This window comes from Peromyscus leucopus, chromosome 22, assembly GCF_004664715.2.
Source record: "Peromyscus leucopus breed LL Stock chromosome 22, UCI_PerLeu_2.1, whole genome shotgun sequence".
NCBI classification, from domain to species: Eukaryota; Metazoa; Chordata; class Mammalia; order Rodentia; family Cricetidae; genus Peromyscus; species Peromyscus leucopus.
The window spans coordinates 20,706,024-20,733,230 of record NC_051081.1 but is presented as its reverse complement, the minus strand read 5'-3'; the positions used below and the strand labels follow the sequence as shown (position 1 = coordinate 20,733,230).

General features: G+C 41.0%; 1 protein-coding gene across 1 annotated transcript in view; it reads right to left on the bottom strand.

Moving 5' to 3' along the window:
- The window catches only part of Lrpprc (leucine rich pentatricopeptide repeat containing), an 86,208-nt gene that overhangs the window by 15,185 nt on the left and 43,816 nt on the right, over positions 1 to 27,207 (bottom strand). The window contains exons 23-30 of the mRNA XM_028892616.2: positions 25,999 to 26,203; positions 18,090 to 18,214; positions 17,566 to 17,672; positions 9,856 to 9,924; positions 9,087 to 9,177; positions 4,953 to 5,095; positions 4,723 to 4,831; positions 1,774 to 1,900 (exon numbers count right to left, since the gene is read on the bottom strand). Of these exons, the coding sequence (XP_028748449.1) occupies positions 1,774 to 1,900; positions 4,723 to 4,831; positions 4,953 to 5,095; positions 9,087 to 9,177; positions 9,856 to 9,924; positions 17,566 to 17,672; positions 18,090 to 18,214; positions 25,999 to 26,203 (976 nt within the window). The remainder of the gene's footprint in view (positions 1 to 1,773; positions 1,901 to 4,722; positions 4,832 to 4,952; positions 5,096 to 9,086; positions 9,178 to 9,855; positions 9,925 to 17,565; positions 17,673 to 18,089; positions 18,215 to 25,998; positions 26,204 to 27,207) is intronic.

The window sequence follows — 27,207 nt, the reverse complement described above, 5'->3', positions numbered from 1 at the left end:
CACCCATCCAGGCCGACTCCCTCTAAGAGCAAGAGCTGCGCAGAAGTGCAGGAATGCCTCCCAGTAGCCACACCTGAGCAAACACATACAAAAGTGCACACCAAAGGAAATCAATATGCCATAAAATGATCTTCACTACTTGAAGCGCTTTGGTATTTTCCAGTCTATTTCATTGAGAAAATGCTCATGCTGCCCCACTAAATAGTGGTGACTGCAGTTTGGAACTATGTCAGGTCAGTGTGGCTTTCCCTGAGAGGAACACACAGCATTGAACACTCTAGGAGACAGGGAGCCGTGAAATACACATGATACATAAGACAATTCACCATTAAGGGTATGCTCTTACAATGTTTTAGACACATGACTCATTGATTGATTATCCTCGGTCATTCAAAATCAGAACCTTAGGCTCTGGGAAGAAGTCTCAATTGAGGCTACCAAGACAGGGTCACTTTGCACAAGCCCAATTAAGAAGTTCTTGTAGGGTTGGATGGATGGCTCAGAGGTTAATTGTTTTAGTCTGTAGTTATTTTAGCCTGTAATTCAGAGTTTGATTTTGTATATCTCAAGATTCAAACACCTGGCAAATATAAGTGCTTTGAAAATTCAGTGCTAGAGCTGGAGAGATGGCTCAGTGGTTAAGAGCACTGGCTGCTCCTCCAGAGGACCTGGGTTCAATTCCCAGCAACCACATGGTGGCTCACAACCATCTGTAAAGAGATCTGGTGCGCTCTTCTGGCCTGCAGGCATACATGCGGGAAGAACACTGTATACATAATAAAAAATTCATCTTAAAGTTTGTGTGTGTGTGTGTCATGTGGTCCACATGAGTGTATACACACACATGCATGCAGGTGGAGAACCAGGCGACATCAGGGGTCTTCCTCAATTGCTCTCCACTTTATTTCCTGACACAGGGTCTCTGGTTGAACCTGAAGCAGCTCATCAATTACAGCTAATCTTTCTAGCCAGCCTGCCCAGCTTCTACGTGGGTTCTGGGGATTTGAACCCTTGTCTCCATGCTTGCACAGCAAGGACTTTAACCACTGAGTCATCTCCACAGCCCCAAGAGAAAGATAACTAAGTTTTACTTTTGGGAAGTCTTTAGAGGATTTGGGACCAACTCTCACAATTAAATAGTTTTTGACTTTTTAGGTTTTCTTTCTTAAACGTTTAAGTTTTCTACTTGTACTTATTAACACAAAATTCTCTTCTGCTTTCTGCCTCCTTGTCTTTCCAAAATGACTTGTTTCAGAACACCTTCGGTTATTGTAAGATGGAGTTCACAATGATTTTCTAAAAAAGTAAGTAAGATAATTCACGCCCTAGACCCTGTGGTGACAGCTGACAGGATACCATTCAAATAATGTGTTAAGCCATTAATTGAGGTGTAGATAAGGTCTAGAGGTAGGTTTTTCAATTCACAACTGAATAAATGCACAAGTCGGATGGAGTACATAAACAGAGGCGGGGTCTGAATGGGACTGTTGTAATCAACACACACACACACACACACACACACACACACACACACACACACACACACACACACGCGGCCTGGAGGTGGTGGCAAACAGGCCTATTACCCCAACACTCAAGAAGCAGAAGGATTTGCTGCAATTGGGGCCAGCCTGGAAAACACAGCGAAACCCTACTTCAAACAAAAGTCTCGTCAACGTGAGTGGCCTCTGATGCTCTTTCTCTGTGTGCAGCCGAGACATCTCAGCAGTATCTGTGTATGGGGAAGGGCGTTACCAATGAACTCGTACTCACAAATCTTTCACTTGCATGGCCTGTGTGAAACTGTTCTTGCGCAGCAGCAAGCCTATCAGAGTGCTGTACGCTTCACTGCTAAATACAATGTTCTGCTTTTGAGCTCTGAGGAAGACATTATATGCATCTGTAAGAGAGAGAAAGGAAGAGAGAGAGAGAGAGAGAGAGAGAGAGAGAGAGAGAGAGAGAGAGAGAGAGAGAGAGAGAATATTATTCTAAACTAGCAAAAACACAAGAAACAAAACAAAACCCCCAAACTCTATATCCACCAGTTCTCAGAGAGGGCACTGACCATGCCATCATCCTTCATGCTATGAAGACAAAGGACAGCTATAGGAAATACTGCTCCATTTAAAATGACGGTGTCTGAAAGGGTTTCTTTTCCAAATTATTTTTTATACTTGCCTTAGGTCAATAAATTATGTTCTTGCTAATAAAAATGAAAATCAGCTCTTCTGACTTCAAAAGATGATAGCAGTTTCAAAATAAATCACAAAACATGTGTTAAAGTCCAAATAAACCAGAGGTATAATTTAGATTGAGGGGCGCAAAAGATTCACTTTCAAGCTATCTTTAATCTATAAGTGGGTGGTTACAATGGTTCATATTTCAACACAATAGCATTAAAGTGAATATAGCCTATAATTCTAAAATTAGAAGATCAAATTATTTGGCTACGACAGGACTTATACAAAAACATACAATTTTCAAATATACAGATCTCTAACAAGTAAACTAGGCAACATTTGTTTGACTGATTAACAGTTTTATTTCACTTGTTCACAATAACTGTCAGCGAATGAAAAGATGTTACCAAAAGAAGTATCTACACTTTTCAGTCACTTACTTTTCTGAAATAAAACTGCTTGGCTCTAAAGAGCCAATTGAAACTACAATCCACTCTTCTGTGTATAAACACATCACAACAGAGATCGAGAAAAATGATCCACCACAGACAGCCCTCTAGGAACATAAAACTCAGCCGGAGAAAAACGCAATGTATGTAGATAGGTACAGACATGATGTTAATGATCACAAAAAACAGGCAAAAATAGTTGTGATTGTATGTACAAGTTAGGGAAGTTTGTATTATCCCCTCAATAAAACTCAAGTGGTAATGCCCAAATCTTATTTAAAACTAGAAATTAAATTGGGAGGGGAAAAAAAGACAAGGTCTGAGAATATTTATATTAGCGGTGTCTTAGTGAAGGAGATTAGGTTTGTGTGAATAGTCATAGTCATGCAAGTTAATCAGATTTTAAATAAGCTTTCCAAAGCACAATCCCTTTTAGTGATCACATTACTAAGGGCCTTGTATCAAATTTTTAATGCCTACATAAACCAGGCACTAGCAGAAGGTAGAAAAACATACTCAGGAAGGAATTATATTAGTTAATGGCTATGCCAACAGATACCTAGACTACTCTGTGTATTTTACCATCTGAAATGGGAGGAAATGAAATCTTTTCCCCCTTATTCTTTCACACAAATAAATACGTACTTTGATCATGTTCAGCCTCCCATTTCTCCTGTTTCATCCCTCTGATATTCTCACCTAACCACTTCTTCCCCACAAGCCCCAACCCTACTTTCACGCCGTCACCACTGTTGGGAGTGTGACCCACTGCATTTAACTGGGGACGCTGGCACCTGCATGGCATGTTGTTACTTAAGCAAGAGCTCCTTCCCAGGGCAGCACAACTGAGGAATAACTCATCTCCCCAGCAACCACTGCCTAGGTGCTCTGGGAGGCATGGGGCCTCGGAGTCTCTTCTCCTGAATGCCAGTATCAATAGCAATCACAAACTTTAAAACAAAGCTTGATAAAATACAACAAAATTTACTAAAAATAAATCATTTAAAATCATGGTACACAAGAGTGAAGCCACAAAAGAATACTACTATGCGCATGTTTTCTCTTACAGGGGACTACAAATTTAGGTTATAATGTTAGTTCACACTGTTTGTTGCGAAAATGCAGGCCAAGCACTATCTGAATATTCAAAATTAATAAACAAAACTAGAAAATCTAATATTGCATTCTGATACCATAGGAGCTGAGTTCACTACTATCTATCAACTGTTTATGTGAGCACTTCAAGGTACCAAAACCATGAACCACAACTATCCCAACAGATGCTACTATCAGCACTGAATTGTCTTTTCTAAATATAGAGTTTACTGGTGTTTTGCCTGCATGTACATCTGTGCGATGGTATAAGAAGCCCTAGAAGTTGAGTTACAGACAGGTGTGGGTGCTGGGAATTGAACCCAGGTCCTTTGGAAGAGCAGCCAGGGCTCTTAACTGCTGAGTCATTTCTCCAGTCCTAGCACTGAATTTTCAAAGCATTTATATTTGCTAAGTGTTTGAATCTTGAGACATATAAAAATCAGTATATAACTCTGAATTATAGGCTAAAACAATTAGCGGAGTGATTGTGTAATATTTAATCACTTAGTTAAATGTTTTTGTTTAAATAAAAACCATCTTTAAAAAGGTAATATGTGAGTGAGGCATAATGGTGCATATCTGTAATCCTAGCACTTGCCCTAAGCTGAGGGGGGAGGGTCATGAGTCTGAGGCCAGCCTGGGCTACACAGTGAGACCCTGTCTCAAAAAGAATCCCAGTATTATCATTAACTCAGCCTCTCATGTGCTCATAACCGAAACCTGACAACTTCCCTTGTTCTTGTTTCCATCTTTAAATGTTTTATAAAGATCTCAAATTGACACTGGCTTATAAATTATAGTATTATCATAACTAATGAATTACTTAGTATCACCTGTATTATGCTGATAATTAAAAATCTCCCAAATGTGCCAATACCTTTGCTGGTCTAAATGCACTCGCCTGGAGCATATCTCCATCCAACAGCTGTCTCTGGTGTGCCAGACTCAGCCCACGTGTTGCATGCTATAGCAACAGGACCGTGTGTGTGTGCACTTACCTTTGTTCTTTTTCAGTCTGCAGGCTTTCAACAACATCTTCTCAGTATTGGTTTCTACTGCTGAGGGTGATGAAGAACTCAGGGAAGGTCTGTCATCTTCAAACCACAACTTGAAAACAAAACAAAAATTGTTAAATCCAGCCACCTTTGCACCATAAAACTGGGCTAAACTAGGGCCCAGAAATGCACAGTAACAAAAATCTGCTGGGCTTGTGCTAAAGACAAATTACCTCGGGGACATCGAAGGGAACTTCCTGGTTGCTGTTTTTCAGGATCTCTGCTAATAGTTGCAATGTCCTTTCACGAGGGATAATGTTTTCTTCTTGCATTTTATTCCAGACAGCATCAGCTCGCTGCCAGTCACCATTTATTTCTGGGGAATTTGATTAATCAAAAATCAATGACTACGCTAAGCAGAACTGGTAAAGGTTTAGGAATTCTTTCTTTAGCTTCAAGAAGGCATTGTTCCAAATGCTGTTGTCAAAGAAAGGAAACATTAGTGATTGTAGCCCAGAGGTGAGGAGATTTTTTGTGTATCTTTCTAATTATGAGCCACACTTTGTCTGCCAAAACAAGCAAACAGAAACAGAACTACACAGAAACAAAAATAGTAACAGACCACCCCAGGCTTTTATCCAAAGCTTGAAAATCATGTTGATAAAAGTTTGTTTTGAAAGTAACTGAAAAATCCTCAATGTGAAAATCAAAATCAGAAACAAGTTTGCAAAGATGATAAAAACATGTACACTGCCTCTGCACACCTCTGGCTCTTGAGTGGTTAGGAAGGCTCTAATGTAAGGAACATCCGAATATCCTTGGCTTCGGTGAGGAGAGGGCTGTCCGTATCTCCCCTGCTGGTGAAGGATCTCTGCCCAGGTGTTGTACAATTCTGCTGACTAAGTTTTAGGGCAGCGAGAAGTCTCTTGTAGAGGAAATAGGTAGATGTCTTTGCTGTGGGATGTTCTGTATGCCAAATGTGTTGCTCTGATTGGTCAATAAATAAAACACTGATTGGCCCATGACTAGGCAGGAAGTATAGGCAGGACTGACAGAGAGGAGAAAAGAAAGAACAGGAAGGCAGAAGGAGACACAGCCAGCCACTGCCAGTACAAGCCACATGTGAAGATGCTGGTAAGCCACGAACCACGTGGCAAGGTATAGATTTACAGAAATGGATTAATTTAAGCTATAAGAACAGTTAGCAAGAAGCCTGCCACGGCCATACAGTTTGTATGCAATATAAGTCTCTGTGTTTACTTGGTTGGGTCTGAGCGGCTGGGGGACTGGTGGGTGACAAAGATTTGTCCTGACTGTGGGCAAGGCAGGAAAACTCTAGCTACATGTCTTTGTACCAATAAGCTACTTACTTCAATGTTGTGATACCTAGTTTTCACAAATAACAATAGTCCTGCTTTAGACGTCCGTTTGTTTGAATTTGCAAACGCATCTATAAGAAACATTAGGGAGGCAAGCTTGAACACAAGCATCCTGGAAAACACGACCGTTTCTACTTCTTACACTAAGAGGGAAAGCATCACCACTCAAGTGGGTGGCACCCCTAGATTCTGTCTCTCCAAATTCTGCCCTCCAAAAAAAAAGTTTTTTTAAACAACTAATGACTGCTAGAAGTACAAACTTTAACACACTTAATTAGAAATCAGCAACAAAGACAAAGATAAAAGGTGAGCAGGACTATCTTCATAGGCCACACAGAGCTGCAACTCCTGGTTTTAAGTAGTGGAAATTAACCTCAAGTTCAGAGTGATTTTTATACACATTTGATTATAAAGTCAATCTAACTGACATAAACCTCACTTACAATTAGCTTTTAAAGCAACAGTCTTATAATTATATCTTCCTTTTATCAAAATCTCTTCCTGTAATGTAAAAACCTAAGTGTTATAAATATTTTAAAGTTAAAAAAAAAAAAACAACACTTCCAAGCCCTAGAACCCTTACTGCGTGGGAAGCAAGCCAGGCCTAGCTCGGCAGTGCAAGGCTCTGATCCCAGGACTCAGGAGACAGAGGTGCTCAAGGCCAGCCTGGTCTATACCTGAGTTCCAGGAAAGCCAGGGGACAAAGTAAGGCTCGTCTCAATACAACAGCAACAGAAAGAAAGAAAACCAAAACACCACTACAAACTGAAGTAGTTTCAAACTAAGAAAATGTTGATAGGGTGACGATGGCATTAAGGAAGCTTCCACTAAAAACATGTTTAAAAAGACAGGACCATTAGCTCATCCACTGTCTGTAGAAACAGAGACAGCTGGATAAAATGACCTCCATCAATAAAATGGCTACCCTCCACTTCAGTAGCCAAACGTGGGTGCTGGTATAAACAGAATAGAGCATTACTTGGTTATAAAAATGAAATCTCAATCACTCTTCAGCCTTCAGAAAAATATCTGGAATTCAGTGACATGGAAATTAAGGGTACAAACCCAAGATTTAGGTACACAGAAAACTAAAATCTATTCAAAGAAACAGGGGACTAGTAAAATGAATTCTAGGATATCCAACCAGTACTTATTAGATGATTAAAATGGAGAAAAACATTGTACCCGAGTAAAAAAAAAAAGTAATATGCTCACATTAAATAATAGTTTTAACACAGGTCGTGATGGTGCAGGCCTTTAATCTCAGAACTCAGGAGGCAGAGCCAGGCGGATCTCCGTAAGTTCGAGGCCAGCCTGGTCTACAGCGTGAGTTCCAGAACAGCCAGGGCTACACAGAGAAACCCTGTCTGGAAAAACAAAAACAAAACAAATCAACAATGTACATAGTTTTTACACAGATGTGCATGTTCTTCAAGACCTATGCCTGTATATTCACAGCTATTACAGGAGTGACTGGGAAAGCTACTTCTGGATTACATAAAACAGGAGGGAAAAGACGGTCATCCTCCAAACATTTATTAATATTAAATTCTGTGGCTTTGAGTTCTTTTTCTGCTCTGAGTTGGTTTAAAAGATTTGGAAAACATTTATTTCACTGTGTAAAACATGAGTGCTAGATGAGCTGAGCAAGGGGAGGGGGGCTTTAGAGACAGGAAGGAACCACCCCAACCACACAAAACCAAACCAACCAGCCGGGCGGTGGTGGCGCACGCCTTTAATCCCAGCACTCGGGAGGCAGAGCCAGGCGGATCTCTGTGAGTTCGAGGCCAGCCTGGGCTACCAAGTGAGCTCCAGGAAAGGCGCAAAGCTACACAGAGAAACCCTGTCTCGAAAAACCAAAAAAAAAAAAAACAAAAACAAAAAAAACCCAAATCAACCAAAAGAACAAAAGGCAGACAGGACAGCCATCTGAAGCGCTGAAGCAGGGGACTACCTTACCCTGTCACACTAACTGGCCTGTTTCAAGATCTGGCAATTCCCATTCTCACTTATCTCCTTCTCTGTGTGTGTCTGTCTTTCTCCCGATTTCTCACAAGGTTAAAAAGTTCAGTTTGGGTTTGCTAGCATGGATCACCAGGCTGAGTAACTTCATTTTGATTTGGTCTCTCAGGCCTAGTGCAGAACACTAGCGTGAACCAATGGCCTCCTATACAACTCACAAAACAGCAAGAGCACTAAAGAGATCATTTTATGAACCCATTGGACTCACTCACACTCAAGGTACCACTGAACACTACTTACCTTTCCACAGAACCAGACAGCATCACAGCATGTCCTATGTTCCTGGTACCATTTTGATTGTTAGGATGCCCTCAGTTTTACTCAATTACTGAACAAACCTCAATGAAACATCTCACTACTAAGATAAGACTACATAATCTATCAAGCTGATAATAGAAAAATAAATTAATTTTAAACAGTAAGAAATAAATAAAAATAAAAGAAAAATTTGAAATATTAAACAAACATACATTTTACTAAAGTAAAAAAAGGGAGAACTAGGGACTCATCATTCCTCTCCACATTCTATTCTTTCCCTTGTTTTATATATTTTAAATTTTTATATCGGTGGATTCTGCTGGAGGATCCGATGCAGATAAGCACTGGAGGGCTCCTGTTGCAAATCACCCTCTGGAGCAATGGAAGGATCTTTTCTACTAGCATGTGGAGGAGACCCGATCTAGTGTTGGTGTGGCCCCGGAGTTTGGTTTATGTCTTTCCTCAGGACAATGAGCAGAGGACTTGGCCTTCTCATTACTGCAGCGAGGACCAACAGATTTATAAATACTTCTCAACAACATCTAGTGATACAGTGTCATGTTCTGCAGGAGGCCAGCTAGCCTTCACTTTGGCCTGTGCTGAAGATGCCTGTTTGACAATCCCTCAGACTTCTTCAAAGCCCAATATTCCTTCCCTGCTGTGGCCTCTGCAGACTGGAGGGCCACCAGGAGGAGGACTGTCACTTACTGTGTAGTTTTAGTAAGCTGTAGTACATCTGGTCTCTATCACATTCAAACAGCTTCTGGGTCAGCTCCACCAACTTTTCAAGAGTTTCAACCTTAAAAAGATTAACAGATAGATTTGCACAACGTACGAAGTGTATTTTACAGTTAACACAAGCAGTGGATGAGTGTTATCTACAGGTTAACTCTACCAAGAGACTAAGTGTCAAGCACGATGTGCCTAACTCCACAGAGCTGTGCACCAGAAAGTAGCTAAAAAACCAAATCAGCCATGTTGTGAATATTTTACTACAGTAACAAGGTGCTTTAAAGTTTAAAAGGCCCTTGAAATCAAACAACACAACACGAGTAACTAAGTTACAGACTCCAGAGAGCATCTTGATGACATAGAACCCGAGGCAGGTAACAGTGGGGAGCACACAGGTGGGACAACCCTGACAGCGTGCTGCCTTGTGCCAGGGCTTTGCCTCTGTGATAAGAGCAGATGCAGTGAGCTTGGAGAGAGGCACCTCCTCCTGCCACAACACACTCTCCACTGCTAGCTTGCTCAAACCAAGCAGAAGGCGGCAAGTGCAAACCTCCAGGGCCTAGACCAGCACTCAACACTCTTGGACGTCTACTGTACCCCCAGGGACACAAACTAGGCTGTCACTTCTTTGGAGGAGCACTGAGCAAACACTGTGTCCACAAGGACATCTAGGGAATCCCCAAACGCTAGCACTTGCTTACTCCTGAGTTTTAAGTGCTTCAGACATCAGAAATCAAATACTGACCTGATTATTGGAAATGCATCTCTCACAAAACCACTGAAGTCTTGTAGGCCGAGCTCTAATGCCTGGAGTCTGAAAAACAGAACCACCACACAACACGTAAGATTCGGCATAATTCTTCCATAAAGTCAGTTTTTTCCTCTAATGAACTCGCTGCCACATATGTGCTAAAGGGAACTTACAGCAGGATCCCACTGTTACCACAGATCTTTAAGCATATAATGGAACCTGTGTTTAATGGATATCTACAAGACTTAGGTATTTCAAGATGCGCCTTCCCAGCTTAATATTCATTCTATAGTCTTCTCGTTTTATGTGTTTGTTTGTTTGTTACTAGGATTAAACCCAGAGCCCTGCATGTCATTCCAAAAATCTTTAAATACTAAAATGATTCATTTTATTTAGTTCAGGGAGAAGTAATTAACTAAGTCAACCCAAGAATATGTCAAGATAAACACACACATGCACATGCGTACTCACCCCACAACAAAACTCCACTCCCTCACTTCAACATCCCAACAGACTCAGTAGACAAAACTTACTAATTTGCTATGTAGAACCATAAACAATTCTTAATTTTAATAAAACCCAGCAGCTTTCAATTTTAGAAGAAACATACTTTGATGAAAGTACTCTGCCCATCACTGGATGTCCTGCCTAGCACTTAAAACCAGCTAAGGACTTAACATTAGTGTAGTCTTGGCTTATTTCAATAACTGAGATGTATGTTAGTTATACACTCAATTAGACATTCTGAAGGTTTAGTCAGTAACTCTGGCTTCAAGCACATATTTCACAATGTTGGATATTGGAATAAAAGACAAACCATTTCAACATAATTCCAAGGATTTGTACCTGTAATGATAGCATTTGCATCATCTGTAAGAGGGTTTCACCACGGAACACTGCATTTCAATCACAGCGTCAAGATAAGACAACTACATACTCATCTGCCCTGGCTGCGTGCCAACCTAGAGAAAATACTGCGTCTGCTCTCTCCACTGTGTAAAGCCAGGTGTCCCCAGAATGCCAGGGCTTATTTATAAACCCCAGGGCTGTTGGTACTTTCAGACTGAGGTACTTCTGTTGCCCTGGTTGACCTCCAGACTCAAGCGGTCCTCCCTCAGCCTCTCTAGGAGCCGACTACAGGAGCACACCACCACTCTGCAGCCCAGTATTTCCAGTTAAAAAGACACTACACAACTGGAAATGAAGAGCTGATGGAGAAAGCACCACACTGCAGCCTGAGTTGCAGGACAGAGCCTGGCAGGGGTTAAGCTATGTGCTCTCATTTTAACCATGCAACTATCTGTACTCCGGGGTATAAAATCCCATGCTGAGGAAACTGACCACTGGAATGCACTTTCAAATATTAACCTCTACATCCAGACATGGACGGTATTCAAGGCTTCTCTCACATCTACGTTTCAACATACATCTTAACAAGTATGAAATTAACATCAATGTACACAGAAAGCCCTTGAAAAAGAACAAATAATCCTCTTTAGAACATGGAAAATGCAAGGGCTACATTCACTTACAACCTTCAGTGTTATTGCTGATCCAAATCCCTAAGATCTAAACAGCACAACATGGAGCTAACTCTTCCTGTTCAGGGCTGATTAATCCCTGCTGCTGGCAGGACAGCTGACTTAGATACCACCTCTCCCCTGTGTTTCATTTTGAAATTGAGAACTATTTTCATATACAAACCTCAATCATCAAAAGAACATCTAGGTCAGATTAACTAAATCTCCTAGGCTGCTGGAGCAGCCGCGCTTCTGGCTTATCTCTGAGCATCTTACTGAAGTTAAACACTGCAGTTGAAAGCGGCAATCGAAAACGCAATGAAACACAGGAAAGGACTGAATTCTAATTAGGATGTTAAATATAACATCAAAGGCCAGCTAGTGCACATTAAAATAATCTTTCTGATTTTCCTTACATATAATTTACTTAATGGACGGTGAGGCTAAATGGTTACTCTAGGAGAAAGATGGCCATGTTTATTTCTAGCCACATTCCTGTGCCCTAAAGCACAGCTTTCTGCAGTTCTAACAATACAACACTCAGCTCAGCTGCATAGGCAAAGTTAAAACACAATGTTTTCATCACTTGATAACTTTGGGACATTACTCTATGGGTACAATGCCTATCTATGCATGTTAATAGAGATAAATATAAAACAAGTTTCAAGTGAAGGGACATCAACATTTTTCTATTGCATCTCAACCTTTATTTCATATGAACTTAAATTTGACTAATAGAGTACATTTTTACTTGCTTTGTTTTTTCTTGCTAATACTAATGGAATGACGAAAATGGACTTCAATGAAACACACTCCACGGCCACTCCCTCTAGCCAGTGCAGTAGAAAGCAAAATGACATGCACAGGGATCCCGAGGCCAGCTCAACTCTGTAGCCCCACAGCCAGGCTAGACCTGGGAGGACAATGGGCACCACAGCACTCAGTGAGCCTTCTAGCCTCTGTCTACAAAGGTCAGGTGTATTAAAGAGCAAAACGCCACTACGCAAATCAAATGAACAGCCTATCACTAGCCATGGCCCTCTTCACCAGGTGTTATGTCAGAACTGACATTAGATTCTGGAAGCTAGAGAGAACACTAGCTTTGAAATCAGCACAGTGTACAAGGACTGAACTCGGACCCTATTAAGGAAAGCAAGTTGAGATAAAAATTGTAATTTCCTCAAGTAAAGAACAAAGGGAAATGAAGACTACACTAGAATCTAACTTCTAGTGTTAGACCTAAAGCCTAAAGTGAGAGCCCCGAAGAGGATAGCGAGTTCACTCGGTTTCGATAAGTGGAAGGAAGGGGGTGAGCAGAGGGGAAACGACAACTCCAGAGAAAGCAGTTCTGATAGATTCAAAAGTTGGGGCGGCGCATCTGGAGAGCATGGAGATAGGAAGAGTGCTGGAGAAGCCACAGGAAATGGGAACTGTCCTGACCTCCAAGTCCATGGCTACCACCGCCTGACTTTCTGTGCTCTAGCTCTTTCTCAGAGCAGCTCTCTGAGGCTCAGGAGGACAAAGTCCCAGCGGTTGTTACACTGCCTAGCTGCAGATGCAGGTTTGAGTCCCAGGGAGGAGGTTAGAGTTATGGGAAAAGCTCATCCATGACCAACGATACGTAGTGCCTGGTCCACGGCCAGCAGTGAGTGACTACTGAGCCACACAGACTGCTAAGGATGGAGTTGGATGGCAGACTTCTTCATGGAAACCTTTAGGAGCTCTGTAAAATTTCATACCATTATTTAATCTTTCCTGATCGAATATGTCATCTCTCACAAAGTGGATCGGACAAAAGCCATTTTATCTTAGGCTCTGAAACATGCCAGTGCTAGGAGCTTAGTAAAGTCCCTCAACTGTAGCTAAAGGAATGAGGTGACATTTTGTTTTTCTCCTTACAGAGAAATACCATCTTATCTGAACATCATTTCTAAAAAGGAATGCTATATTGAAATTGGGAAGACCTGGTTTCTACTCAAATCTCTAGCAGGACGAACCAGAAAGAGGGTCTTCACCTTCATTTCTGACTTGATTAACTCACGCCCAGAAACCACCTTGAGAAAATGGTCTGAAAACTGAGGATGCCAGCCAGATGTGAAGAGGTGGACGATGATGACTCGTCAAGGAGAGAAAATTTCTCGAGGGAGAAACAAATCAATTGTATTTCATTTACCCAGCAGAACAATGTGATCATTAAAATGCTTAGAGAAGCCTTTAATGAATTTCATGCAGGGAAATGAAGGAGTAGTTGATTACAGTGAAATACTAAGTAAGATACACGAACCCATTAATTCTAATTATATATAAATGAAATCAGTCATCGAAAGAAAAGGACAGAAAGGCCACAAACATGACTAGATGACTAACTATTCAAATGGAGTCTTTACACTTGACATATTTTAAAATAAGACCTATAATTTATACCTGGTTCTACATATAGGGCAGTTTGGGGCGGGGAATATGACTGATCATTATTAGCAAGGTACAGAATATTCTTCACGAACTTTATCTTCCTCATAGAACCATTAAGTTGTAACACGTTCTCAATGGTCTAGTTCGTTCCAGAATGTGGGGTTTACAGAGGATGAGTTGGTAAATGGACGAGAGCTCAGCCCAGGGAAGAACATCATACAGAGAACACACGACACTGGGTGAGTACTGAACCACGCACGGACACTCCTGTCTTAGACAGGACGAAGAAGGGTCCTTCCTCAGGGCCTCCGCACGGTCAGCTTCCTTGGCCCAGAATACTTCTGTGTTGTCAGCTCCCAATCCACTTAGACATCTATTCCTTAGAAATACCTCTTCAGAAATAGCTCCTTTCCACAGAACTCCTGATAGCAACTACTCCATTCAATAAAAACTTTAAAGGTCTACCTCACTGACAAGACTGTAAGACATGATCTATTTGTTAAGGAAAGGAGAGAAATTGGTCAAAATGGGAAGCTGCTTAGATGCCACCAGTCACCTTAGCAGGAGGTTCAGATGACATGTCCACCACTCGTGGCAGGGGTGCTGGCAGCGACCAGCTGCTAACTAATGCCATTACACTCAGTATAATCACAAAAGAGTCCCACGACTGCAACCCTGGGGTCCTTATTAACCTCACCTGCATTCATCTCCCAGGATCCTCCTGGGTGTACCCGGAATCTGTTACTCTTTGACTTACTCCATCTCCTTATTCTGGTCCCGAGGGTTTCTAACACCCTTCCGAAGAGTTCTCAGTCCTCCCCAGAACAAACTGGAGCGGCCATTCTTTTGTTGCCTATCTGCTTCCTAATGCTACTAAGTGCATGGATGCTTACTTAAATGCCGCCATTTGCTCCACACGCAATTCCTCCTGAGAGGCCCTGAATCTCCACACAGGGAGAAAAGACTGACTCTCCTAAATGCTCAGACCCCACACATTCCTCAGGCCAGTCAACATTTCCCAGCTGTAGATAGACTTCTTTCACATCAACCTCCTGCTCAAGGAGTCACTACAGCTCCCAAAGACTCAACTTACCAACTCCGTTTTATTATTGTTTTCTCATTCTATTTCCCTTTGAAGAAAACAATTCTTTTTCCAAGTACAAGCTACTCACTGGAAGAATTCAGAAATTACCTAAGATATTTTAAAAATCAGCTATAACTCACTCTCCTTTAATGACCCATGTATAGAAATAAACTACTACATAGCACATAGTATATGTATACACACTAGTTCATTTTAAAAACAAAACAGGTCATGTTATTTATAAACCCAATCTTAGCCAGGCGGTGGTGGCGCACGCCTTTAATCACAGCACTCGGGAGGCAGAGGCAGGCGGATCTCTGTGAGTTCGAGGCCAACCTGGTCTCCAAAGCGAGTTCCAGGAAAGGCGCAAAGTTACACAGAGAAACCCTGTCTCGAAAAACAAAACAAAACAAAACAAAACAAAAACAAAAAAACAAAAAACAAAAAAAACCACCTCAACCTTGCTTGTATCTTTTGTCACATGAAAGATTTAGGCCTTTAACTTTAATAACAAAGTGTTACGAATTTTCCCCATAGCTAACCCTCTCTTGGCTATGAAACCATTAACCAAAACAAACCTGCCCTTCAGCCTTGTCAACGAGATAAACCTTGAACACATTCTCACACACCACACTCCCCACTGTCCCTTCTTGTCCCTGGCCACTGCCGTGGTTGTACCCTTCTTTTTTATTGTTCTGCGCGTTCCATGCAAGTGTCCGTGCCTATGCTTGTGTATGTGGAGGCAGAGGGTTACTCCAGATCTCTCTCTGAATTGTTCTCATTTCCTGAGACTGTCCCTCACTCAACCTGGAACTCACTGATTAGCTACACTGGCTGGCCAGTGACCCTCAAGAACTCTCCTGCCTCAGCCTTCTACAGCTGGGGAGCAGGCAAATGTTGCTAGACCGGGCTTTTTCCATGGGTGCTGGAGATGTGAACTCAGATGTTCGTGCTTGCAAGGGAAGCTCTCTACCGAGTCATCTCCTTCACCCCTACACAGAGTTCTTTATCCACTCAACAGTTTTATACACACCCACTGTTTAACAGTCATTCCTAACTGACCCATATGGGCAAAGTCGTCAAGTATTAAAAGCCAGTTTTCTCTTGTCTACCTACATGACCTTACATTAAGTATCACACGGAAATCATGTAGAACAAAGGAGACAAAACAATCCCTACCTTTGAGGGGCAAAGAGAATTAATACTATTGATCACTTACCATAATCCAGGAAATGTGCAAGCTGCTTTACATACATTATGTGATTGAGCCTTAAAGACAGGTATTACACTCCGTCTTGTAGATAAGGCAGCTAGGAAAGTTTAAAAGATGGCAAAAGGGAACTCACACTTAAGGCTCTGTTTTGTTTTGTTTTTTTAAAACTAGGTCCTGCGTGTACTCCAGAGCGAGGGGCACAGTGGTCTGCCTCAGTCAGTGGCCCCCGGACGGTGCCACAGAGCAGCAGACCCAGAAGGCAGACAGTACATCCACCTTCAGATCTACCGAAACCATTCTCTAGACAATACAAATTAACTATTGGAGTTTTAGAAGCCCTGTCTACGACATTGACAGGTATGTAGACAGACAAGACAGAGAAAAACTGAAGAAAGTGCTGCATTAATTTCACAATCTCCGACACTTCATTTTTTTCTTCTTTAAAAACATTTGAAGATACAAGCCAGGCATGGAGGTCTTAAATCTCAGCATTTGGAAGGCAGAGACAGGTGGATCTTTAGTTCAAGGTCAGCCTGCTCTATAGTGAGTTCTAGGAGCCAGAGCTACATAGTGAGAGCCTGTCTTGAAGACACGGCGATGACGTTCTGGGTCATGTGCCTACATCTTCAGTCCCATGACCAGGGATAATTTATACAAAAATAAGGAGACTGAGAGCCAACCTAGGACTGTACACTTTTAGACAGGGTACCGGCCAAGCCTGACTTGGAGCAATGTGATTTCTTCGGCGTTCACACAGCAGTGGTTTCAGTAACAAGGCGGCACTCTTAATGCACCATGTCTACTTTCTGTGGAATATTTTCTTACTAGATAGAGAACTGTGTGATAAGGAAATTAATCACCATTTGGACAGACTTTCCCTGAGCTGTTGCCTTATCAATTCCAGTACGAAAACTTCAGTAAAGCCTAGATAAAATACACTAATCCCAAAGGGGCCAGCTTTGTCACCTAGCTCCTATAAGCTGCTTACCATAGTGGGGACAAAAAGAAAGAAAATTTAAATCAAATGCCAAACCAGGGCAGACAGTACTTGTCTGGCTGATTAACTTGTAGACAAGCATCACAAATAAACGTGAGCCTGGTCTGCAGTAAATTGAATTTTACTGCTTTTAAGAACAAAGAATTCTTTGGCAAAGAGGATTAGCAACTTTACACCCAGGAATACCATTTTAATTTAATTGTTTCACAATTCAAGATGTAATATGCAAATATCATTTTGATATATAACAGTGAATTTAACAAAGTGAGGAAACAAATTCAATATACAACCAGACTGCTTTTCTGTACTGTAATTATATACAATAAAGCTGGCCGAGCCACCTCCTCCCATTATTTTTGGGATTGAATTCTATTAACATGAATCAGAACAAGGATAATTAAAGGTTAAAATTTTTAAATGTATTCTAATTAAGAGTCTAAACAGCTGTACATTAGAACAGCAAAGTTAGAGAGCATACCTCGATGATCTTCTTGGCCTCTTTGTAATTTCCTGTCTGTAGGAAGGCAAAGAAGAGGTCATAGAGCATCGTCATCTCGCCTTGCTCTTGGCTCACGAAGTCCATTGCTAGACAGCAGGGAAGGGAGAACACACAGAGCATGAGAAAACCACAGACTGTCTCATGACCGTCTAGAGAAATCAAAACTAGAAAGATTACAGCCTTATCTAATTTACTATCCTGGTCCTTATCTGACGGCACATATTGATGGCATTGAATACTGAAGACCATCACTAAAGACATCCAGGGAGGGTAAGATTAACAATGGTGTATCACCAACATGTAGCGTGCACATGAAATAACAGAGGGGCAATATTCCCCCAGGAACAGATAGCGAAAAGCAGGGGTTTTTCAAATATTTAGAAGCACTTCCTTTCAGAAGACTGACAGTTTCTCAGGAGGCGTTTGTCTGCTCCTACATTTTCCTTTCACGGCTCCACATTCAGACTAACGACGCAAGAAGAAAAAGGTGGACAGTTACTAACCTTTCTGGATTAAATCGGTCTCTCCTTTCTCTATCAGCTTACACAAGACATCATGAATCCTGGGTAATATTTTATATTTCCCATGGCATTCAATGCTGGCTTCAAGCGCGGCAGGTAAATCACCCCTTGGAAAAATAAATTGACAACAAAGAAAAAGATGTATCTAAATTCAGTTTAGGCTCCAGAAACAATGTAGACAGATATATAATGAGCAAGGAAACCGTCAATAGCGAACTCTCCTTAAGACAAAACCATTAAACTCACATGGAGAAGACAGGATAACCTTTCCTCTAAACAAGAGTTCAGACATGTCTACTGTTTTCCTCACTTGTCTTTATTACTCTGCTTCTTAAAGAGTGTTTCGGGGAAGGCTGAAAAAGATCTGAGTATGCACAATAAACTGGTATCAGGCTGTTACTTCTAAAAACAAGGCCTATTGACTGTCACACTGTCTTCCCCACTAGTTCAGGTCCCTTCGGAAACAGCCACAATTTCAGACTGGAAGCTTTAGGCAGCTCGCAGGCGTGTGCAAGCACTGAGCCACACTGCTGCAGTGCCTTCCATCCCACAGCCTTACTAGGTGAGTAGGAAACAGCCCCAGTTTCAGAAGTACAACAGGTCCTCCAAACACTAGGAGATTATTCTTAGTGATCAGCGAACTATTTAATTCTAAACTTTATGTCTTCTTGAAAAAAAAAAAAAAAGCTTCATCAAAAGTCACGGTGGCGCACACCTTTAATCCCAGCACTCAGGAGGCAGAGCCAGGCGGATCTCTGTGTGTTCGAGGCCAGCCTGGTCTACAGAGCAAGATCCAGGACAGGCACCAAAACTACACTGAGAAACCCTGTCTCCAAAAACCAAAAAAAAAAAAAAAAAAAAGGTCACGGCACCTTTTTAAATGTGGTATTTAAAAGAAAAAGATAATTTCACTAAGTCAGAGTTTCTTAAGCATATACTTTTTCCCTCTGAAAGGACAAGTGAGTGTGAAGAACTCACAAGGCCCCAAAGAGCTCCAGAGATATCAGAGGCAGTTCTCCTGGCCAATCCCCCCCTTCTTCTTCTTTTTTTTTAGCGAGGCCTCTGGAATCGTGGCTTTGCCTGAAGTATAGAATAAGCAGATGGCGGCCCTGGAGCAGGTCCCTGACTCTCAGCCCAAGCACTTGGTTTGCTACATACTACACTGTGAAAACACCACTGCTTCCAGGGCAATTATGTGTTACGAGACAACACATTAAAAAAAAAAAGACACCATGAGACCTATTTCTAAAGCACAGTTCAAGATACAGACAAACAGCGCACTTCGTGACACCCAGAGGCTCCTTCTGGAGAACCTACTCATTCTCTTACACACGCCGACAGTTCTCACAGAAGAAAGCCTTTCACAACGTAGTGAGAAGCCTTACAACCTTCTTCCCCTTATACACGTCATGTTGCCCCAGGTTACATTACTACTCTATCTGGATTAGGATTTTTAAACTGCACTAGGAGAGTAAAATACAGAGGCGCTCGCTCACTGCGCATGATGAGCTGCCGTGGCGGGAAAGGAGCACACCAGAGCCGAGTCGGCTGCACCCCACACCGAGTCCTGTTTACAGTGCATCTTCTGGCACCCCACTGAGTCATTTGAAGTTTTGTCATTGGGGTGAAGACTAAATTACAGGTTAATTTCAAAACCGAAAGTAGATGTTGCAGGCTAGATTACTGTCATATGAAGGAAATGCTATAGACGCTACCACATATGCTATAAAGCTTCCTATAATCAGTATTTTCCCTTGCTTCAGACACAGGCTCAGTATTGCCTTTCCACAATTCCCCTTCACGGAAAACTAGGAACACACCCGCAAGAGGAAGACTAACACAGACCATCTTATGAAACGGCAAGATCTGCTTTTTCAGATCGACTCCCAAACCAGAACAGCACTGTCTCAACTGTACTTCCCCTACATTAGGTCAAAACTATCAATAAATGAATGAATAATTGCTGTCAATCAAAGCGACATGTTAATAGTCCTCAGTCTCCAAATATATGCTTCTGAAGATTATCCATGCCCAGAACAACAACAGAACAGACAAGAACAGAAAAATGGAAATAATTCATATATGTTAGCACTCCCTACAGACTGGCCGGAAGGAAGGCAGAGGTAGAGGAAATGGTGCATCGGCTGCTTGCTCTCTTACTCTCCACATGCACCTTGTAGGTGACGGTGTCACTTCAAGCGGAAAGTCCTTCCTATCATCCTGACCTTTTCGGGGAGAACATGGGAACAGGGGATGGAAAGGAAAAACCCGCACATTTGTAGGACTCCAGATTTTGACCTTCAACTAAGAGAGCTGTACCAACCGCATGTGGGTCCTTCAGGTCCCCAGCTGGTTCTAATCTTTGCTGATTAGGGTCACGTGTCATGTACGTGGGTCACTCCAACAACCACTGATGTTAGGTAGAATGAAAATACTAAGTAGCAAAGAAAAGACTAAAAGAAAAAAGGGAAGAAGATACTTCCTAGACAAAATGTGGACCAGCACATTGCCAGCCAGCATACCCCAGCCTCTGTGTCCTAAAGCATTCTATGATTGATTTCTTCATACACTTGGCAGACCAGAAATGACTGAAAATGTAGTTAAAAACCTGGAGCTTATGCAGGGATGCTTGGCTCAGTCTGGGAGGAAGGGACTGGACTGCCTGGACTGAGTCTACCAGGTTGATCACAGTCCTCGGGGGAGGATTTGCCCTGGAAGAGGTGGGAATAGGGGAACCTGTGGCTGATATGTAGAACTGAATGGTATTGTAAAATAAAATAAAATAAAATAAAAAAAAAAAAACAAAAACAATAGTCCTTTGGAAAAAATCTTTTAATGTTAAATCTATATTCAAAAGTTTTTGTTTTTTTATTTTTTTTGAATCTGTTATTTCAAGTCTATTCTGTGCCTAAGGTTTGGTATACAATTGTAAAGTCTATGCAAAAAAAACACCCCCCCACAAATCCACTGCATGACACACTATTATTTCTAAGACAAAAATATATTTGCACTATCTTTAAATACCAAAACCCTGTATATATATATATGTATATATATATATATAGATATATATAGAGAGAGGGATCACATAAAATAATTCTCACAACTAAAACTACATGTTAATAAAAAGCCATCAATTTTGAAAAATGGTATTTTGACTAATGCAAACTTACAGGGTTACCAAATCATGTGAAATAAAGACAAAACCAGAGAAAAGATGGTTCTGTCATTCTAAATTTGAAGGACACTTACACATTCCTAACAGAGTACACGTCTGGTAAGAAACTTGACAACTTAAAGAAGAACTGCGTTTATTAATCGGTGGCCCATTCACTATTCCTTTTAGAGTCTGTTTCAATTTTATGGGAATACGACTCTGCGTATAAACCACATCTGTGCACGAGTGCACAGAACTGAACAGCACGTGTGAGGCTTGCTCGCACGGCAAAGCTAACACTGCCCAGTACTGCCGTCTTTTAGGGAATCAAAGTGTGCTACATCAACGACAGAAGAACACACGCCAGCTCGGCCGCAAGCCTGCTGACACACGTTCACAGAAGCACTTGCCTAGCCCAGCCAGGAGACAGTCTCCTCACTGACAGTCCTTCATACATGTGGTCCACACAACGCTGAACTTGTACAGCGAGAAGACCTGTGACAACTGTCTATTCACATCTGTAGCTTTGGACTTAGTCTCTTCATATATCTGTAGGAAATGACTTTCGAATTCAAGGTGGATACGTAATTTAAGCAACAAAAAATATGACAACTATTAGCTTCTAATTGGAATAAAGTACTTCAACATTATGCATAAAGTATTAGTGAAGTAGCAATTTACTGAAGGACTTAATTGAACAGCCCTCAGATCTGAAATGGCCAGAGAGAAGTAGATGGAGGTGGAGGTGGGCAGCATTTAAAAAAGAAACAAATGAAGACTATGTTTAGAATGGGGTGAAATGGTCCAGGAGGAACCGCTGCCTTCACAAATGCTGCTCTGTCCAGAGGACCAGTGCCTTCAAAGAGCCAAAGGGTTCTCCTTTTTGTTTTTCCCCCCGTTCATCATCTATAAATGAGAAATCTTCAAGGAGACTGGTGTTGCAATTACAACTAATCCTCCCCAAAAATTAACTGTGTTGAAGGCTTTGTAATTTCCCTAGGTACAATTTAGCTGTCACCGACTTGAAAATTTACTCAAACACGCGCTCGCTCGGAGCAGCCCTAACTTCACATGTCAAGTGCTTTCCAGCCAATTGAGTCTAAACTGGAAGTCGGTGTTAAACAACTGAATGATTAGACAAGATAGCTCATTTCCCTGCTCTTTTGTTCAGAGTAAAATGCCACATTTACATTATCAGGCTCAACAGGATTTTCTGACAGAGGGAGAAAAAACCCTTCCTGCACACTGTCCGTAAGAAGCACATGAAGCCTGTCATTTACCAATCATCCTTCAAAAAGCAATAGCCATGAATGTAACTTAATTACGACCCAATGATCCTTGACGAAAAATCATCTTATCACTGTCCTGTCCCCCTAGGGCAAATGAAACACTTTTTGTCCTTTGGCACTGATGATGCTAAATTCTTAATTGCAATAATGGAGTAAAAGAGCCAAACCTCCTTAATTTCCTTTCAACATATAAAGAGTTTTACTCTGGAAGGCAAGCATTCCCACATCTAATAAAAGTATCCAGTACAAATGAAGACGCTCAAATTGAAGGGGAGTGTTTACCCCAGAATAACCAGCATTTTAGAAGTGTGCCTCCCATTTATGTGACATATATGTAGCTAGGCTACACTGTTTCAAATTTAAATTTCTACAAGTTCACCTTAAGGAAATTAGGACATTTATAAGAACTCAACATTAATTTAGCAACAGTTCTGGGAAGAGAAATGAACAATATCCGTGCATAGATTAAAACACAAACCAGCACACACAAAAACTCCTTAATGGAAAGCAGAAATTGGAGCGCTTTGATCATCTGTACTTATTATAATCCAGTTAAGCGGCCTCGGATACTTTCCACGCAACAAACCAAATGGATCTAAGGAGACCTGAGTCTGAAACAGCATCACACTTTGAGTTTGTTTCCTTTAGTGTGGTCTGAGGACTACTCAAAGCTCTCTTACCTCATTTTGAACAAGTCCTTTCTGCTTTAGTAACAGAGGACCTCTGTCATCTCCCCAATCAATAAGGAGTTGAATCAAATACACACAATTTACAGCAAAAGAAAATACTTAACGGAACATTCAAATGGACCGCATGTAAAGAAAGGGCTTAAAGACGGTAACAATAGGAAGCACACAAACTTTCAGCTGCTCTCTTTCCTGTTCAATGTTAATGTTATCACATGGACAGTATAGAAGCAGGTTATTTACCAAACTCTTTATAATTTTGTAAGCCTATGACGATCTTGTTCTCCCTTGTCAAATGCATATAAACAAAATGCATTATTTCCAAACCCACAAAACAATTTTACGGTATACATGTAACATAAGCTATTATTTCCTGTGTTTTATCCAAATGTTGAAAAGTCAGTTCAAAATGAAAGCCGACAGAATCTTAAAGACTTGCTTTACAACTGTAATGTGAAAATGCTATCTCCTTTAGCGTCTTTTGCAGTGACAAGCGGAAAATAAATGAAATCATGGTGTTCTGAAACTGTTTTCATAATTTTATCCCAAGTTTAAATAAATAAGTAAGTAAGGCTCATTTTGCAGATGAGCTCATAACCTGCTAGAGTCAATTATGTGCTATTACTGAAAAGTCAATGTTATTAAATCAAATCAAATACTTGTGGCCATTTGGGTGGCTTTGTGTAGTTAATCATGGTGCTTGTCATGATTCTGAATTAATTAGCTATCTTCTATAAGATAAAATGTAATTGAATAAAAGTTTAAAAGTTAATATTTTATCTCAGTTTTTACTAATGAAATGCTACTAGAGGAGTGGTTTTGTTTTATTTTATTTTCATAAATATGAAGTTTCCTTTGTTTCAGTTTTACTCTTCCCATGAATCTAGGGCAGTCAACATGCTTTTAGTATGACAGATCAAACATAAAGACCTCGTCATGGAGGCTGTCTCTGGGAAGACAACACAGACAAAGAAGCAGATACTACAAAACAGAGAAGAGAAGGGACTGCCTTCTCTAAGTGTCTGCGTCCAGTGCACCCACTTCCTCAGCCCAGACAGCGAGGACAAGCAAATGTGACGAGAGACCAGCAGCTGCTGTTCTAACACCAGAAAGACAGAGCCTGCTCCAGGAGAGCACAGCTCACGCTCTGTCCACGTCCCCTGGTTCACCAGCCCCATCTGCAGACCTCTTTTGGAAACTTTTCACGTCTCTGTCTTCAAAGTACTCCTGTTTGTAAGACACTCCTCTGCCGTGACCTCGTTTTCTTTGTTAGTTATTTGGTTTTGCCCAGTAGTGTAGGAGGGCCTCATTCTTCTGGGCGCTGGGCCCATTTCTTTCAAATCCCCGTGGAGAGTTCCACATGCAATTTGCAGAGATGGGCCTTTTAAACAATCAAAAAATTCCACTAGGAAGCATATTAATTATAGGATTTCTATTTACAGTTGGCTGTGATTGTGAGAACTCAGTATACAGCAATTGTTTGAATCACTCCTTCTTGAAAAGAATGGAATGCTGAGATCGTGAAGGTGAAGATTTGTACATTCATCTAACTTGGTAGCTGTTTATGATTGAATGGCCAAGCAATTATTTTGGGTATGCGTACATCCAAATGCACAAATACACATTTCTTAATAGAAAGCTAGTTAGAAGAGATATTTTCAATTTTATATTTTAAATCCAACACTATCATTCATACATACAGTCACTATACTACCAAATAAAACTAAAACTACCAGAAATAATGAGAAACAATGAGAACAATGTTTTAAACTATAAAGTCGGCCCACAGGAAAATCAGGAATTCCTAGTCATAAGAGACACACACAAACTACCTTGATCCAGGGACTAGATGACAAACAGCTAAAATCTAAAATAAAAAGGAGTGCTTAATCCATCTCATGAGAATTCTCCCTCCTTAAAAAGCACCGATTTATGACTTACTCTACAAATAATGCCTTAAACTGGGCACCAACAAGGGCATTGCAAGGGAAAAGGTCAGCCTCAGAAAATCTTGCCTTACCAACCAAACTGATTTTCCCATAAAGAGAAACACTTCTCCAATAAAATAACTGCATTGGTACATGCGGTTGAATATCAAACAGGAACACTAGGGGAGGTCTGTTTATGACCTGGATAATAGTCATGGGGCATAAGAAGAAAAATCCAGAGGATCCTTGTTTCTTATATTCATTAATAACCAGCACTTATTAAACACAAACTTTGAGGAAACATATTTATGTATTTATTTCTTTAGACACTGGGTTCTCAATGTGTAGGCCAGGCTGGCCCAGAACTCACAGAAATATGCCATCCTCTGCCTCATATGTGCTGTGACTAAAGGCGTGCGCCACTGTGCCTGATTTGTTTTTAGGTTCTGGAGTTTGGGTGTTGCTCTGTAGCTAAGGATGGCCTAAGAACTGACTATGTAACCCGGACTGGTCTCAACTTGCTATAAGCCTCCAGCCTCAACCTCCAGAGTGTTGGGATTATAGGTGTCTGCCACCACACCCAACCACAGATACAATTTAATGTAATACCATTACACTCTCCTTAAAAAAATAGTCACCAGAGACCTCCACTAACAAGTAACACACAGCCACAGGCTGCTGGTGTCTGAAGGGTTACCCTGGTGCACTTATTCACCAGCAAATGACTCTCAAGGACTCCAAGTCACCAGAGTACTTGCAGAGCATAATCCCAAAACGATCAGGCTCATTCCTGCAATTCCAACATCCAACACCCCAATTCAATGAACTTACTTTTCCAGGTGCACAGTGACCAATGGGGTGCTTATGCTGGTGGACGGCTGTGCTAACCCAAGAGTCACGATGGCTTCATGCAACTGTTTGACTGTTTCAATTTCCCCTCTTAAAGCCGCGCCATTTAGGATGTGGAAAAAGGACACTGTTGCATCTTTGATAAAGACACCCTTCTCTTTCATCTCCTTTAGAATGTTAATCGCATCTACAATGAAGTAACACAAAAGACCCTTAGGTAATTTCATGTAGGGAAAACAAACTGCTATTAAAACAGCATTTCAAGCCCGGCAGGAATGTAAATTCTAGTGTATAATGCCGATTTCAAGTTAATTACTACTTGCATTTCTAAACGAGACTACAATTATAAATCCACAATAGCATGGTTTTATCATTTCCCTGCAACTTTGACTACAAATTACAGATAGGGACCGTGTGCCCACTCTGCACCACAGAGCCCTGCACGGTCTGCCCTGTAGCTGTAAGATCCTCCTAAATGGATGCTTTTATCGTTCAGAGCTAACATCTGCTAAATCACACCATTGTCTCTTCAGCAGATGGCTTGTCAGGAGGCCAGATAATAAAGATGTGTTTACACTGTATATACAGCCAGACTAATGGTCTGATACCGATAGGGCCTGTTTGCTATGTCGATACTAATTAGCCAAGCAGAGCCAATGAAAGCTTTCCAAAAGACTGCATGTTAATACATTAGATTCATTAAGCTTCATTAGGAAGGCAGAAACAAACATTTTAGGATATGGAATAAGTGCATTTTTATAATGTTTGTTCTTAATTATTACAGACAAAATGTTTTGACCACTTTACAAAAAGTGATTTTTTAAAAAAGCAGGCTAATTTGTGTTAGAAAGGCTTCCTAGGAAAAATGTCAATATTCAAATCAAGTAATTTCCCCTTCCGTCTCTTCCAAAAATGGAAGAGAGGAAATGTAAGGAGGAAGTTCCAATACAAAGCTGATAGGTACACCAAGAACTTGCAATAGGAAGACTGGATTATCAAGTGCAACTCATCATCATTATTAGGCTTAGCAATTTTTCAACGAGGAAATTAGAGCATGCAAATCATCCATGTAATCAAATTTGCTTTTTCAACTAAAATATATATTTTGTTAATGTTACTAAGGGTTAAGACAAAACTGCACAGTTCAGATTCTTATCTACCAGGTTATGTTTACAGGTTTTATGTTCAGCC